This window comes from Microplitis mediator, chromosome 11 (genome assembly GCF_029852145.1).
Source record: "Microplitis mediator isolate UGA2020A chromosome 11, iyMicMedi2.1, whole genome shotgun sequence".
Classification (NCBI taxonomy): Eukaryota; Metazoa; Arthropoda; class Insecta; order Hymenoptera; family Braconidae; genus Microplitis; species Microplitis mediator.
This window is the reverse complement of record NC_079979.1, coordinates 19,112,124-19,128,886: the sequence shown is the minus strand read 5'-3', so window position 1 is coordinate 19,128,886 and position 16,763 is coordinate 19,112,124. Positions and strand designations below refer to the sequence as shown.

The window sequence follows — 16,763 nt, the reverse complement described above, 5'->3', positions numbered from 1 at the left end:
TTTCAGCGGTCGCGCCCTGTCATCATAAAAATCAGCAGTCATCAGTCAACAGCACACACTTATTCATCAACCACTACATACTTTGACATATGTGTGTACACAATGTAAATATATGTAAGCTGAGCAATGACACTTGTGTGTGCGTGTGGGAAATAAAAAAAATTTAGAGTGTAAAGACCGCGAGAGAAACATAACTGTCCCGTATATTGTTGAGCAAAAAAAGGGTCAGCCAGATGCGTTCTTACAACGTCACGTGCGCTTTTAAATTTTTTAACACCGGGAATACGGACCATGTCCAAATTGTCAAGGTCTGAGGCTATCAAATTTATCAAAAATTGGACCACCGAGGAAGTTATACAAGTACTCAAAAAGGTAAAATTATTATTATTATTATGTATAAATAGATTTTTATATACATACTTATATTTTCTGTTCATCAGTTGCTTGGAATGTTAAATATTATTGTCATATATTTTTTATTTTAGTTGATAAATTATGATATTGAATTTGGCCGACTACTAATTTTTGGATTTTTTTAAAAAGGACAAATTTTAAAAAAAGGGAATTTTAAATAATTGCCTATAGTTTTTTGAATTTTCTACGTGTGCATATTTTTTTTTTTTGTAATTAATCAGTTGAAAAAAATTTTGTCTGCTACATTAGGATCATAAATTTAATTTTTCAATGTTTTTTTTTAGCAATTAGTCTTCGGTAAAAACGATTATCGGTACAGAAAAATTTTTTATTTAAAAAAAATTATTTGATGAATAATATCTCAGACTCTATTGGCCCGGAAGTAACTCAAGAATATTTATAATTTTTCTAGTAATTTATGAGAACGAATTCCGTAATTTTGATCATTTCCGCGCTATAAATAACAAGATATTTTTACTGTTAAAATATTTTAATATCAAAAAATGGAGTAACTTTTCGAAGGCTGTTTAGTTTTTTTTTTTAATTTCTTTAAGGTAAGAGACCTAGTACTCGATCACTCATGTATTTGTATAGATATATTTAGTAAATATATCAATACAAATGCATGAGTGATCGGTTACTAGTTCCCTGGTCGGGTACTGGGTCTCTTCCTTTAATTATTTTTATAAAAATATTTTTTTTCTGCTCCATAATAATACTTAATATTTACATTTACAGAATGGTCTCGAAGAATGTTGTGAAGCTGTATTAAAACGTCAAATTGACGGTGACGAGCTTTGGGTAATTATAATAATGATTAATAAATAAATATTATAATCTATGTTTAATTGTAAATAAGTCAGTAGTTATCGATTACTCATAAGATTTTACTGATTAGTAACTTATTATTTGTCAGTATGAATAAACAATTTTTTTTTTTTTTTATACTTCTCAAATAAATTTGTATTGAAATAAAATAATCGTATGTGAATTAGTAATCGCCATACGTGGAAAAAAAGAAAAGAGAAACTCTGATTTCACTAAAGTAAATTAAGCGAATCGTGTGAATCGTCATCAGTAAACATCTGGAAGTCAGAGCCCGCATAATCCATTCATATTTTTATTTATTATATTAATAATATATTATTAGAATACTAGTAATTTACTATTATTTAATAATAATAATAAATCATGTTATTTTCTCGACGTGATGTGACGAAGAATTCGCTGGTTAAGTGGAATCTGTTATCGGTATAGACATCCGGTCACTGCATAACTTTATCATTTTTATTTTTATTTTTATTTTTATTTATATTAGTCTACTACACAAGTGTTTTAAATGATTCTAATGCCTTTAATTACTCGACAGCACTTGACTGAGGGGAAATTAGCTCTTTGGAAGCGAGACTTGACGCGCTCACAAACATGGTAAATATTTTATTATTTTATTATTTTAAGACAGTCAATAATTTTATCGATTCTCTAGAAATTTTGACAGATATCAAGTTCACTCCCGAATAAGAATCTAAGAGAAAATAGACTTGTAGAAATTCATACTCCAATAAGGGGCCGTACATAAAATACGTCACGGAAAATTTTATCTCTTTAGAATCTCTCCCCTTCGTCACGCTGTCGCATTTTCCTCCTGTCAATATTACGTCACAAATTATATCCTTCCCGTAAGGAAGGAAATATATACATAGAAATATTTATATATTTACAAATATGATACCGCGAAGGAAATATACTTTTCCTTAGACCCCCCGACCCCCTTTGCTACAGTAAGCGATACCCCCTCCTCCATAAATGCAAATGTATTTTATGGACGTATTTTATTCTGTCACTTACATAAAACGGTCCCAGAAATATAATTTTAAAATTAGTTAACGACTACTAAAAAATGGTAAATTTTTTTGGCGGGTTTCTAAATGCATTCAAAAAGTCAATTAATAAATATTTAATTATTTATTTAAATTTTTTCAAAGGAGCCTATGGGGATTTGTCGAGGAACTAAATCGCGCGCCAGAAGATCATGTGGCGGCATCAAATATTCTTCAAGTGGAACAAGAACCCGTAAGCGATTCTGGATCATGGGGAACCGACTTCGAGGACGACGAAGAAGACGATGACGCATTAATTAAAAAAAATAATTTATTACGTAAAAATAATAACACGCGACAAAGTACTGAGTTTCGAAATAGTTTAATGATGTTTCAGAGAAACGAAATACTTGCTAAAAAAAATATTAATTGTGCACATACTAATAAAACTAATCGTAGGCCTGAAAGTATTTATATGAACTGCGAATCAGAACTTGATGCTGCTGATCAAGAAAATGCGTACATGAATTTAGCGCAAGAAGAAGAAGTAAAAGTCCAAAGTGTCTCGCAGTTACACAAAAAATTCGAGGCGACATTGGCCGGTCAGTTGAAGGAACAGCTGAAATTACGATACCCCTCAGAAAATAAACTAATGATTAAAAAACCTGATATGCCTGATAGATCTACGAAGCCAAATCTCAAATCATTTTTGCACACATCCCCGAGCCTCGTTCCCGAGAGCAAGGAAGTTAAAAAACCCGCTGCGCCACCACCGCGGCCCGAAAAATGCCCCCGAGTTTTCGAATGGTCTGACGAACTCCCCAAGCCTCCGGTGATGCTCAGAAACTTTGACCTCGTCGCTAATCTGCCGACTAAAACAGACGAGAGTGAAGACGAGTATGAAGCTTTTGATGAACAAATTATCGAGCAGAATCGAATTAAAATAGGAAGTAATCAATCACTTGTACAAAAATCTGCCGAGAGTGTTTATAAACCTCCAAGTACAACCAGCCAAGAGGATTATGAGATTTACGAATGCATTACAGAGAGTGTAAGTATTTTTAACTTTAATACTTAAACTTTTAAATTTCATTTATTATTTTTATTTTTATTTTACCATAGCCGGACGATAATACTTATTACGTTCAGCCAATTCCGATTCCTAACGCAAATGATCCACCTCCACCGTCGGGAATTTCAAGTACAGAATCAACTCCCACGTTAACTTGTGTTACAAACCCATCAAGATCTCAAAACAAAAGTGGTTGGTATTAATTTATTTCTTTGAGTTATTACGCAACAAAAAGACAAACTTTTTATAAAATACAAAAAAAAATTAATAGCAGAACACGTGTAGTGCAACCGGCTGCAAAACACTTGCATGTAACTCGGTACTTAACTCAGTTGCGTTAAATTCGCCGACAAGTAAAGTCCACATTATTTTAAATAATTTAATCAAATGGCTAAGAAATGCAAAAACAAAGTGGAAAATGTTCGTGTTTTTATTTAAGAATAACACGTGGTCTCGTTATTGGTTTGGGATCGCGGTTGATAAATGAAGTTATTGATATGATTGTTAGGATAAAGCGCGCAGTGTCCAGATGTTGTTACACACAAGAGCAAGACACTTCAGTGTATTCAGGTCAGATTAATTAATAAGAGAGAATTTTATTTAAATTACAGAAAAATTCTATTTTTAATTCAAACTCGGAAATTTACCTCACGCTGAGAGACCACCGGACTGCTCGAGGCGTTCAGTCTAGCAGCGTATCAAACCTCAGTCGTGTCTTTCTAGTCAATCGGATAACTCGCAATCTAGTTTATAAATTTTTAACTTATATTTATATTTATTATACATAAATTTAAAATGGCATTAGTTAGCAATTCAAAACGTTCTGTATCACTCAATACATCAATGAGAAAACAAGCGAGTCTTTCAGAATGTTTAACTTCTGCGGCGCTTACTCAAGCTCGTCTTAATCTTTCAAGTCAGTGAAACTTTTAAGGGCATTCTCAGACTTCCCCCCTCTCACTTTATAAAAATATTCAATGACTCTACTGTCATAAAAGTATCAAAATTTTATCAATTTGTTTAAAAAATTGAAGGATTAACTGAAAAAAGGACAACGCAGTGACAATTTTCAACGAGATATAGATTTTAAGCCTCGAAATTTGAAAATTTGAATTATACTGACATAAAGTTATGGCAGTTCAAGATCATTGAATATTTTTAAAAAGTGGGGGGTATTGTTTGAGAATGACTATGACTTTAATTTAAGTTTTCAAATCGAGTTTAAAAAATACTAAAAAATTTTTTTTATGAAAGTAAACTTTCAAAGCAAACTGATGATATTTTTTAATTTATTTAATTACAGAGCGTTCACCAGATAAAAAATCAGCGACTTTACCACACTCTGGCAGTAGCACATCTCTATCAGCGGAAATGAGAGCTACCCGACCATTACCACCCCCTCCATTTGGACAATCTTATATGGAATCAACGTGGTTTCATAATGTTACACGAGATCAAGCTATTAGTCTTATCAAAGACCGTAAGATTTTCTTTTACATTTTTTTAAAAGTCTGTCTGGTTAATTAAATAAATCAGACGATTTAAATTTATTTACAGGAGCTCACAATGGATATTTTTTACTAAGACCATCGACGTCAGATCTCAATAACCCACTGGTACTTGTACTTTGGTTTAGAGACAGAGTTTACAATGTCCCTGTACGGAAAAGAACCGATAGCAGGTAATTGATATTTTTATTTAATTAAATTATCTGGTGTTTGACGAACAAAATAAATATTTAATTTTTTTAGATTTGCCTTGGGGTCACTGAAAGCCGACGAACAAACTTTTACAAACGTCGAAGACATAATTAAATTTTATTCAAAAGAAGAACTCGTTTTGTATTCCGGCGGAGTGCAGATGGGCCGTACGAGATTAATAGACACACCCACTAAATCAACTTCTGCTCACAAATGACCTTTTTTATTGTTATAAAATTTAATTGGTTAATTAATTAAGATATTAACGAGCGATACTGATAAGAAAAATCAATGAGTTTGTTTCTGATGACTGATTTTTTAATGAATTTTTACAAGTGCCTTTTGCATTATCAAGTATCGTCTTTACTCTACTTAAAAAAATATTTTTACGTATCAAAATTATATATAATATATATTATAACATACTAAGTGCACTTAAATATTTATCTATTATTTATAACGACGTAAGTGCAATTAAATATTTAGAAACAAAATGCATTTATTTCTATAAAAAAAAAAATTATTTCTCTCTACTATTTTTTATGTCAAAAATGTGATGAAAATAAAATATATATATATATATATTGTATTAAAATAAAAACATGTTATTCTTATTTTATTATTTAAAAATTATCTGGACACGTAATTTGTGTTTAAGTTTCACTTTAGGAAAAAAAATTTTAAGCCTCACGTCAGAGTGGGAGCTGACGTATTTTCTTATCGTCAAACTCAACTCTAAAATAAGACCCAAGTAAAAAGTACCCATGTAATGAGTTTTTAACATACGTTTGATAACAGAATAATCGGGAAATATTTAAAAAGAAATTACGGTGTCTAGATAAATGACTCAACCAACAAAAAAAATTATCATCAGATAAAAAATGATAAAATGTTACGATCCTGAAGTTAGCAGACAGTTAAAAATTTTTGGATTTTTTTTTTCAACAAATAAATTAAAAAAAAAAAAATAATTAAAATATACACATGTAGAAAATTTAATAAACTATAGATGCAATTTTTCAAAATATTTTTTTTTTGTAATTTATCGTTTTTAAAAAAATTCAAAAACTGTCAGACGTCTGCTAACTTCAGTATCATAAAATGTTACCAAGTTCAAAATTTTTAAAGAAAAGTAAACGATTCCCGCGGCAAAATCAGTACCTGCCCTCACTTTTGAAAAAAAACTCGCGATTCAAAATTCGCGCCATAAAATTCTACCAACTTGGAGGAAAAATAAAATAAGTTTTAGTCTTATCATAAAGTTGTAAACTTGATCGTATGATGGCAGGGGGGTGTGATAAAGACAGATTATAGGTAATGAACATTTATATTTCTTAAAATAATTTAACAGATCATTCAGCACACGTTTTTACTGCATAGATCACTAAGTGTTGATAAGTGAGAGTCAATTTAAAGTTTCATTCAAGCTGTCATTTAAAATAATTCGTACTCCTTCTCAATCAACACTTGCTGCCAAAGTTATTATTATTATTCCTGGTAAGACCAATTACTTTTGTTGTTATTTATTTATTTTTTATCCATCATTGACTAATTAATCATTATCTACAACAATAATAAACGTGTTTAAAATCCTGATACTGAAATTATCTGACGTCTCATAATTTTTGGATTTTTAAAAAATATTTAAAAAATTGCACCCATAGTTTTTTAAATTTTCTTCACGTGCATGTTTTTTTTTTATAATTTATCGTTGAAATAAAATCCAAAAATGATCAGACCTCGGGCAATTTCAGTATCATTTAAAAATTATCTATTATTTCAGAGTTAAATGATAATGAGTCACAGCTAATTGTCCTCGTGGATGATTTAATAACGAAAGAGCGCAAACAAGCGATGAGGTGATTTAAAAATAATATTTAATGTCAGTGGACGTGGACTATTCATTTAAAAGATATGGAAGATGAACAAACTGGTGGTAGAGAAGCCAACAAAATTTGTGGAGTCTGTGGAGATCGTGCCCTAGGATATAATTTCAATGCTGTGTCATGTGAAAGTTGCAAAGCTTTTTTCCGAAGGAATGCCTTGAAAAATAAGGTGACTCATTACTTTTATTTATTTATCTAGTTGCTTAAATTTAATCTGAGCGTAAAAAATAGTTTGTTATCACAGATTAAATGATAACAAGCGGTAATTAAATGATTATAATCAATTTATTAAAAAATTGTTGTTGTTTTGTAGGATTTCAAGTGCCCGTTTTCGTCTAATTGTAATGTCACGCCTGTTACCCGACGATTTTGCCAGAAATGCCGACTGGACAAGTGCTTCAGCATCGGTATGAGGAAGGAGTACATCATGACAGAGGAGGACAAGGTCCTGAAGAAACAAAAAATTGAAGAGAATCGGGCCAAGAAGCGATCGTGTGATGATACGCGGGGCCCTAGGATGAAGAGAGAAGTTGTTGAAGACCCGAGTTTTGATGACACGTCGATGTCAGTCGCTTCGGTAGCATCGACAGCTTCTGAAACTTATTTTTGGGAGTCTGATAAAAAGTACACGGACTTGGATGCCAACAGAGAACGAACTGTCGAGAGCATGAGTCCAGCAACGGCTGCAAGTGTGCCGAGTCCTTCAAGTCCTCCTGAGAATCGAGACATCATTGGCTCGAAAACGTTGGATATGCTCAAGGATTCGACGCACTCGAGCCAGTTTTTCCGTAGATGTCATGGCCCTTTTTCTAGAGATGATCCCTGCGGTTCGGAGAAAATAACCGATGAGTCGACGAGCAGCACGAAAGATTCTCACTTTAATAATTCGTGTGAGTTCTCATCAGAGTTAGCTGATGGTAATTTGAATGACGAAAGACATTCAGAGATGGCAACAAGAAATAGATCAGAAAACTTATCAGTAATTAGAGATCGCAATAATGAAGACGGGAATTGCGCGGGAGAAAATATTAAAATGAAATCATCAACACCGACCTCTAAGTTAATGGGGAAATCCGATTTTCTTGTTAAAATTTTACTCAGTAATCCACAGTTAGTTGCTAAATTATTACAAGACAAAAGTATTGTTGCTAAAATAATGTCGGATCCTGAAGTTGCTGGCAAACTTTCCCTGGCAAATGGTCCGCAGATGTCGAGGCTCTTTGATTCTCATGATACTCAAGACTCCGCCAGCACTAGCATAGCCGCAGGAGATAAAGTTTCTAATAATATAATTTGTAATATATTGGATTCGGAGCAACACAATGTTGACAATCCAATTCTAACAAATTTAATAACGAATGAAAAATCGGGTGATAGCAATAATAAAGTAGACGAGTCTACTACTAGTATTAGTAACAATGATTGGAGCAAAAGTACGGATGACGTTACCAGAGATGTAGTTCAAGATGTTCAAAGAATTCCGATAGCTGTTAATTCAATAGAATCAATACTATGTGAAGCTATTAAATTAGAATTTTCAGCTTATTCAGCTTTGGGTGGCAATCAAAATAGTAGAGAACTGAATGACGCTGAGCGCGCTAAATTAAACGAATTAATCGTCGCTAATAAAGCACTACTTGCGCCTCTAGATGATGATATCACGAATTTAGTTGGTGAAGAATGTCGATTTAAGGTTTGTTTTTTAATATTCTTGCATTATTTTATCACTGACACCGTCAGTTTCCCCAAGATTCCGATAATAAATTTAAATAACCAAATAATTATTGCAGGGTACCGCTGGATATTCGGATCCTGTGCTTCTAGATGTAATAAATTTGACAGCAATAGCTATCAGACGATTAATAAAAATGTCTAAGAAAATAAACGCATTCAAAAATATGTGCCAAGAAGATCAATTGGCACTTTTGAAAGGAGGCTGTACAGAAATGATGATCTTAAGATCAGCTTTGAATTATGATTCTGACAAAGACATGTGGAAGATACCTCACAGTCAAGAAAGAATGTCTAAAATAAAAGTTGATGTGCTCAAAGAAGCTAAGGGTAATCTTTATTCCGAGCACGCAAAATTTGTAAGGACTTTTGATTCTCGATGGCGAGATGAAAATATTATTTTAATACTCAGTGCCATTGCTCTCTTTTCACCTGACAGACCACGTGTTGTACACAGTGACGTCATTAAATTGGAACAGGTAATTTATTATTAGATGATTAAATTATTTAATTATTATAAATTAATCCTGGAATTTTTATTACAGAATTCTTATTATTATTTATTGAGGCGTTATCTGGAAAGTGTTTACCCAGGATGTGAAGCCAAGTCAACATTTTTAAAGTTGATACAAAAAATATCTGAACTTCATAGACTTAATAATGAAGTCGTTGATGTTTATTTGAATGTAAATCCTTCGAGCGTCGAGCCGCTTCTGATTGAAATATTTGATTTAAAACACTAGGTAATTAAAATACAGTCGAATTATGTAAAGTCTGACTTCTAGTCGATGGAGAAACGGAAATTTTGTAAAAATTCATGAGTGTGAATGAAGCAGACATCAGACGAATTTAAAATTATTAATAAGTAGAGTAAATAAATAATGAAATAAAATTTTTTAAAAATGCGCATTTGAAAAATTTTGAAATTAATAAGTGCATTTTTTCGAAATAATATTTTTTAACTTATTTACTCTATTTATTTATAATTTTAAATTCGCGCTTGAGGTGTGCAATAAATGACCCCCGTAGTAGGGTCAGAGGGAAAATTCAAATTTGACGGAATCAGACATCAGAATTCGGCTGTGACTAGATAATTATATGACATACCATTAAAGTATATATTTTAAAAAAAGTAATTAAATTTATCAAGTATTTAGTTTATAAATGTTGATATTATTTAAAAATTATGATAATATATTTTATACTTTAAAACAATCAAAAATATTGTAGATAAAAAAAATAATTTTTATTTTATGATTACTATTAACTTTGTTGATTTAATTTTAATTATTTAAATAAATATCAACAATTGATTTTAAAAATAGTGCAAATATTTTAAAAAATACTATAAGCTACCGCAGTTATGTATTGAATTGTTTTAGTAAAAAAAAATAATAATTGTGATACCGTGTACAAAAATACATATATTTTTACAGTGAACAGATTTACAGTAAAAAATTCATTTTATTTCTTTTACAAGTTAATTTACTAGTAATTTATATCCGGTTGCGTTGCCTTGAGCCCAAGGTTATCGAGAAGTGAAAACATTTAAGATTAATTTGTCCTTTCACTCTTTTATTATTATTTATTCTTGGAGCCTGTTAAAAATTTAATTATAACGAGTACAAAATAAGTTTCCTAAATAAATTATGTCAATTTTACCGATTGCTGTTGTCCCAGAAGAGCCCGAGACTCCATAGAGCCAAGAAGACGAGCATCGGCAATACGATGAAGAAGAAAATTGTCAATAAACAGAAGACAAATATATAACCTACGATATTTATAAATTTTATGATACTCCACATTAAAATATATAAGATCCATCCAAAAAAATTTGCTATGCCCATTTTTCATATAAATTTACATAAACATTTAAATTTTATTTGACTGTCAAATTTTTATTTTTATTTTGTCTTTCATATTCACGTAGTATACAGTCACGTCATGTTGCAGACAAAATATATAAATATAACAAATGCTACCATTGCGATAAATAAATTGATCATTGACCGGTGATAAATTTTTATATAAAAATATATAAGTCTCGTAATTATTTTATTGACGAAAATTCAATAAAATTTTGTCAATATTTTTAACTCCCAGTACTACAAAAATATATACGAGATATACCTCGTATATTTTATAGACAAATACTTCCATCAAGTAAAAATATACTTATACTTTTTACTTATTATATTTTACGACGCAGCAACACAAATTGTTTCGCAAGAATTATCGATAGCTACAACAGAAGTTCCTTTCTTCGGTTCAGTTCCTCGTTTGTAGTGAAAAAAAGCCTCGGAATTTTTATCATGAGTCTTAACAAGACTTTCACAAGATATTTTTTCACCGGCAACATAACAAGCGCCAATAGCCGAAGGTGCTTTCAATCTCAACAAAGTCAATTCATCAACTAAATGTCGTCTTTTAATTTCATTCGTGAAACCTTTTTCCATTAAATTCCATGACTTCCAAACTGAGCCAACGCAGATTACCTTCAAGCCTCCAGTCGCCAATTTCACATCCTGGTAAAATTTCAAGTGATTTTTAGACCAAGATTTAAAAATAATAAATTTAAAAAATATATAATTACATTGTGCGCTTTAGCAGCCAGCGTATTTACATATCGCGCAAGATATTCTCCAGCATGGGTAAAAAAACTTTCACAGAGCGGATCTTTTTTTTCACATCCAGCAACAAGTTCTTTGGTGAACATGGCGAATTTACTTTTATCAAAATTTGAGTAAAGATGTGGCAGCATTTCGTTTTGATTATTCACACGGAAAAATTTTTTCATCGCCGTCCAAACGAATTCTGTAGAGTGTGGGGCTTTTTGTAGCCCATCTAAATCATCAAATACACATTTGCAAGCTCTGTGGGCTATCCAGAAAGCTAAAACAGCAAGAAAACTCATGATAAATAAATACCCTATCAAAAAAATCCATATGCCCATGGATTCTTACATAAATCCATACTTTTCTACATGAATTCCTATAGATTCCCATGCAATCGCCCATAAATTTTATTGATAGGGTACACAGTATAAAAATATTAATAAATTACCTCCGCCTTCGTCACCAATCATGTGACCCCAGCCTCCACACCCATGAGTGCTACCATCTGAGTTAATTAGCAGACCATTACTCCCCGTTCCCGCTATAAGAACAATACCTCCGCAATTAGAACCAGTTTTTAAGCTGCCCATCGAGTCTGAACCGACGACATATTTTTTGCTAGCATGCGGGAATTCTTTCAGCAGAGTTTCCACCAGCTGATTATTAGTTTCTTCTTCCTCGCAGCCACTCAAGCACAAACCCTAGAATAATTTACTCATAAAATATTTTCTTTTCTTCTAATGTACAAGTTCAGTTGAATAGAAAAATTTTTGATTAGAAAGTAACATACGACACAATCAAGAAGACGAGATTCAGAAATATTTAAAGTTTCCTTGGCTTCCACAATCATGTTATTGATTCTCAAGGCAGTTTCCTTTATACCCAAACCCTGCAATTGTCATCGTATTATTTATTACAGTTTAATAAACAATTAACGTAAATTACCCAGTGATTGGTGCCAGGACCCTTGATATGCGCCAGTTGATTTCCCTTGCCGTCCATTATTATCAAAGAAGAATGAGTGCCGCCTCTAAAAAAATTTTTTAATTGACCTGTTTTATTGATTTATTATTTTTTTAAGACTTTGATAACACAAGTCATTATCTATGATAACAATATAAAATTATATTGCTATCTGTCATACACTAAAATGTCTAGAGCAAATTACTCAGTTATAGTCCGCTTTACAAACTTGTCCCCCAAGAAATTTTTTTTTAAAAATTCTCTTTTCAAATTCCATTTTGATTTATTTGAAAAAATACCAGTTCGGGCTTTTGACTTTAAATTCAAACAATAAATAAAAAAATTTTAAATAATTTAATTAAATCGGTAGAACTGGACACCGGTAAGAGATTTACCTGGCAACCGGAAACTACTTTACTTATTTATATTTTTAATTAACAAATTATCAAGATTAAAAATTAAAAATAAATATCCGGAAGTGATATTTATTGTTGATACAATTTTTATCTATTTCTCAAGATAGTGACTGATAATTTAAAGTCATGATCAACATGCTGATAAAATTAATTTACTTACCCTTCAATTCCTCCGATTATTATTTCTTCGTGATTTGAAGTTTCTTCAGACATTTTACTATTTGAATTAATAATTTTTTCTTCTTTGTCTTTCATTGCTGGTAAAAATTGTCTTTACCAATTAAATTAATTTGCACTTATCATTGATCCCTTGTTCTTTTTATTTATTTTTATTTTGACCACTCGGGTTTTTAATTTTCGCAGACTGTCACTTTATTTAAATAAAAGTCATTTAATTATTACGGTATCAGAACCACTGGTGTCGCTTATCAGTAATTTATCATTAACTCATATAATTTAAATGATGATTTATGTATCAAACACTGACGTTTGTTATTTTAACTTACGCTATAAATGTAGACGTGATAAATTATTTGAAATTTTTTACCTAGTGTCTCAACGTCTGCTAATCCTACGATTTATTTTATTCATCGGATGATTAATTAAAAATTTAAAAATTATTATCCTGGATTTAGTAAACTGAAAATTTTCAAATTTTTTAAAAATCGATTTCAAAAAATTAAAAATATGCACATGTAGGAAATTTAAAAAACTATGGGTGCATTTTTTTTATATCGTTTTTAAAAAAATTCAAAAATTACAAGACGTCGGCTAATTAAATTAAAATTTTAAACAGATGTGGAGTACACAACATTTTTGTCGACGAATGCGACCAATTACTGAGTTACTGAGTACTGAAATGGGGTTCCGTTTTGCCAAACTCCTCCGTTTGAGAGCAGCATAATAGCGAGTTTGGTTGAGCGCAAATTTTTAAATGATACTGAAGTTAGCCGACGTCCAATAATTTTTGAATTTTTTTTTAAACAATAAATTTAAAACAAAAAAAAATTTTTTAAAAATTGCACCTATAGTTTATTAAAGTTTCTACATGTGCATATTTTTATTTTTTTTTTAAATTAAGTCGTTAAAAAAAAAAATTCAAAAATTTTTAACTGTCTGCTAACTTCAGAATCATATTTTCAAATGTCAAATTTAAAAAATGATCCTGAATTTAGCACACTTAAAAATTTTTGCATTTTATTCCCAACTGGTTAATTACAAAAATTAAAAAAACTAAAAATATGCACTTGTAGAAAATTTAAAAAACTAAAAATGCAAAATCTTAGAATATTTTTTTTTTAATAATTTATGATTTTGAATAATCTCAAAAATTATTAGATGTCGGCTAACTTCAGAATCATTTTAACAAGACATAAAAAATTTGGGTCAAAGTGATTTAGGAAAAAAAAACCCAAGAAATTTTCAAATTTATAATCAATTATATGATGATCCTGAAGTTAGCAGACAATTAAAAATTTTAGGATTTTATTTTGGACAATTAAATTTGAAGAAAAAAAGAAACTGAAAAAGTGCGCATGTAGAAAATTAAAAAGACTATAGGTGTAATTTTTAAAAATATTTTTTTGTTTTTTTTTAAATTTATCGTTTTTTAAACAATCCAAAAATCATTATACGTCCGCTAACTTCAGAATCATATTATATGATGTTTTCCATAAATAATTTTCTTTTTTTCTATTGTGCGAATACTACGCTTTTTTAGTTCTCTTTTTAACTGTGCAACATTCCATGTGAAATATTTATTGTTTTTTGTATCCATATTGTTAGATAAGTTGAGAAATTATTTTTAATGTTAAATTTTTGCGCGCCATCGAACAAGCTATGATGCTGCCCCCTGGGCCTAGTTTGACAAAAACGGAACCCCATTGAACTACTGGGTGACGTCTTGTTCCACGAAGCCTAGATAGGCTTCGTGTCTTGTTCCTAAAAAAAAAAGTAAACAAAGAGCCAAAGAAATGTATGTTTTCATCACGTGGTATTGTGCCACGTGACTGCTGAAAAAAGCGGGAAATTTGAATAAAAAGTATCTAGGAAACTCGAATATAATTTTAAATATTTTATTAAAATTATGTATGTGCACTTTGGATTTTCAAAACTTATTTTTAATTACAATAAAATTGTCTTTTAATTTCTACTGTTCTGTTTAACAAAAAATTTACAACAAGAACTCAAGGTAAGACAACAATTAACATGAATGTTATTCACTAATATAACAATTAGCTCCATCTTTTTTCCACAGGATAGTCTCTGCCATTGGAATAAGTGACATCAATAGACCTGTCATCAAATCCCGAATAATTGTCTCCATAATACAGTTCAAAGACTCCAGGGAAAGTTGTAACGAATTTAAGTAACACGTCATGAATCCAACGTTTTATTTCAGAAGTGCCAGAAAATCCTCTGGCATGCATGTTTGAAATAATTTTATAAGCATTCGGATCCTTCGGGAACAAAATATGGTAGTGACCACGTCTGACACTGAATTCATTCTCACTATTTTCTGGTATCTGCAAACTAACGCCAATTATGTAATCGTCATCCGTACCCAGATTTTCTCTGTCCGTAATCAGTCTTTGCTTCTCATTTTCACTTAATATTTCCGTAGGTCTGTCAGAGTTGAACTCAACAGGAACTACTTGGTGCTGACAATCATTTACGATATTTTTAACCAGTTCTTCATAGTTTGCAATGTTTTTGATGGGTTTGTCGTGATGAAAAAAAAGCATTTCTCCTCCCATCTTTATGATTTATTACTTCTGTTGCAATTAATATTTTAATGATTCACTTTCTTATGTAAAATTCTTGCCTGCAAATAAATAATTGCATGTAATTAGTAAATAAATAAAAATAGGGCTTTAAACTACTGGTTCTAGATACTTTGAGTACCTGCTTTGGACACTTATACATATAATTTATAAATTACACAAAGATATGACAGATGTTTATAATCTGATTTGAATAAATTTAAATTACACTTCGTAATAATATTCAATGTATTGTTCATACAATTAAATGTCAACGAATGGTATAAGTTGGTGTCTGGAACCGGAGCTTCATCAAAAATAAATGAATTGGTCTGTAGTGAATTATTTAATTATATAAGTACATACCTCATCCAAAGATCATCAATTTAGTTATTGTTATTGGTTACGAAATATTTATATATATGCATCTAAAGGTGTCCCTGAGAATATATGACATTTCCATTTCCTGATTTAACATAAAATTCCTGTATCCCCTCCAACAGTTCCAAGGTCATTTTGCCTCCAAGAGAAATATAGAAATAAATCAGTTATCATATGTTAGGTTATCATTTTTATATATTTTTAATCATTTTTTTTCTTTATTTTCTTATATCAAGGCCATTCTCAGACAATGCTCCCCTCCGAAATATTCGATGACAACTGTCATGATGATGTTAAAATTTTATTAATTAATTCAACAAATTAAAGATCAATTTTTTAAATTGATTCTTCAATTAATTTCTTAATCCTTTTTTAAATTAATTCTTTAATTTTTTTTAAATTAATTAATCAAATTTGAATACACTTATGACAGTTCAGTCATTGCATATTTTTAAAAAGTGGGGGACACTGTCTGAGAATGCCGTTAAATAAATAAATTATTTAATTATATAAATACATACCTCGTTGTTGGTTCAGCGATTATCACTTTTATTGTTATTGGTAAATATATACACATATAACTCCATGTTAATCTATCATTTAACCAAGTTCGGTTTTTTAAAAATATATATATATATATATATATATAATTGTCTTATAGTATCGCTAAATTAAACAATTTTTTACCTTTCATTCGACTAATTGATTAAAAAAAAAATAAATAGATATTTATTATTTTATATTTTTATTAGGTATTTATTTATGAGATCATAGATCTATTACAATAGATTCCCACTTTTGGACTATAAAATTTCCAGCATATATCTAAAATATAAACCATCAGCAAAAATAAAATATAGTTTTTAACATGAGTATCATTATTGTAATCCATCACTTTTATATCACAGGGCCACTCTTGATGGGTAATCATCTCCACCCATGTCCACCCACACTCATATTGGCCTGAACTCGAAAAATAAATTTTTCTGAGGACTTTAAAGGG

At 30.4% G+C, this 16,763-nt stretch overlaps 4 protein-coding genes across 11 annotated transcripts; 2 read left to right on the top strand and 2 right to left on the bottom strand.

The window, feature by feature from the left end:
* The first annotated feature begins 56 nt into the window (after positions 1–56).
* Positions 57–5,530, top strand: LOC130677826 (lymphocyte cytosolic protein 2-like). Its single transcript, XM_057484697.1, has 8 exons — positions 57–372; positions 1,153–1,215; positions 1,784–1,842; positions 2,400–3,285; positions 3,357–3,498; positions 4,610–4,786; positions 4,864–4,987; positions 5,058–5,530. The coding sequence occupies exons 1-8, from the start codon at positions 292–294 to the stop codon at positions 5,221–5,223; spliced, it is 1,698 nt and encodes a 565-aa protein (XP_057340680.1). The 5' UTR covers positions 57–291; the 3' UTR covers positions 5,224–5,530.
* A 654-nt stretch (positions 5,531–6,184) lies between these two features.
* LOC130677359 (nuclear hormone receptor HR96) lies at positions 6,185–9,967 on the top strand. 2 transcript variants are annotated; one of them, XM_057484100.1, is made up of 6 exons: positions 6,185–6,320; positions 6,387–6,503; positions 6,790–7,061; positions 7,206–8,585; positions 8,683–9,102; positions 9,169–9,967. In XM_057484100.1, the coding sequence occupies exons 3-6, from the start codon at positions 6,921–6,923 to the stop codon at positions 9,364–9,366; spliced, it is 2,139 nt and encodes a 712-aa protein (XP_057340083.1). In that variant the 5' UTR covers positions 6,185–6,320; positions 6,387–6,503; positions 6,790–6,920; the 3' UTR covers positions 9,367–9,967. The 2 variants fall into 2 exon arrangements, with proteins under 2 accessions (XP_057340083.1, XP_057340082.1); XM_057484099.1 differs by having other exon boundaries at positions 6,282–6,503.
* A 60-nt stretch (positions 9,968–10,027) lies between these two features.
* Positions 10,028–13,461, bottom strand: LOC130677360 (N-acetyl-D-glucosamine kinase). 4 transcript variants are annotated; one of them, XM_057484104.1, is made up of 8 exons: positions 13,379–13,396; positions 13,165–13,256; positions 12,778–12,987; positions 12,184–12,268; positions 12,029–12,127; positions 11,687–11,939; positions 11,217–11,515; positions 10,028–11,148 (listed from the first exon to the last, which is right to left on the bottom strand). In XM_057484104.1, exons 3-8 carry the CDS (start codon positions 12,870–12,872, stop codon positions 10,822–10,824), a joined length of 1,158 nt encoding a protein of 385 aa, XP_057340087.1. In that variant the 5' UTR covers positions 12,873–12,987; positions 13,165–13,256; positions 13,379–13,396; the 3' UTR covers positions 10,028–10,821. The 4 variants fall into 4 exon arrangements, 3 of the variants coding, with proteins under 3 accessions (XP_057340087.1, XP_057340086.1, XP_057340084.1); XR_008991579.1 differs by having other exon boundaries at positions 10,028–10,221; positions 10,286–11,148; positions 12,778–13,461; XM_057484103.1 differs by having other exon boundaries at positions 13,124–13,461.
* A 1,227-nt stretch (positions 13,462–14,688) lies between these two features.
* On the bottom strand, positions 14,689–16,436 carry LOC130677151 (uncharacterized). Of its 4 annotated transcripts, none has more exons than XR_008991547.1 (3): positions 16,282–16,436; positions 15,746–15,899; positions 14,689–15,441 (listed from the first exon to the last, which is right to left on the bottom strand). XR_008991547.1 is itself a non-coding variant. In XM_057483786.1 (2 exons), exon 2 carries the CDS (start codon positions 15,371–15,373, stop codon positions 14,852–14,854), a length of 522 nt encoding a protein of 173 aa, XP_057339769.1. In that variant the 5' UTR covers positions 15,374–15,441; positions 15,746–16,070; the 3' UTR covers positions 14,689–14,851. The 4 variants fall into 4 exon arrangements, 2 of the variants coding, with proteins under 2 accessions (XP_057339769.1, XP_057339770.1); XR_008991546.1 differs by lacking the exon at positions 16,282–16,436 and adding an exon at positions 15,522–15,686 and having other exon boundaries at positions 15,746–16,164; XM_057483786.1 differs by lacking the exon at positions 16,282–16,436 and having other exon boundaries at positions 15,746–16,070.
* Between the last annotated feature and the right edge of the window lie 327 nt (positions 16,437–16,763).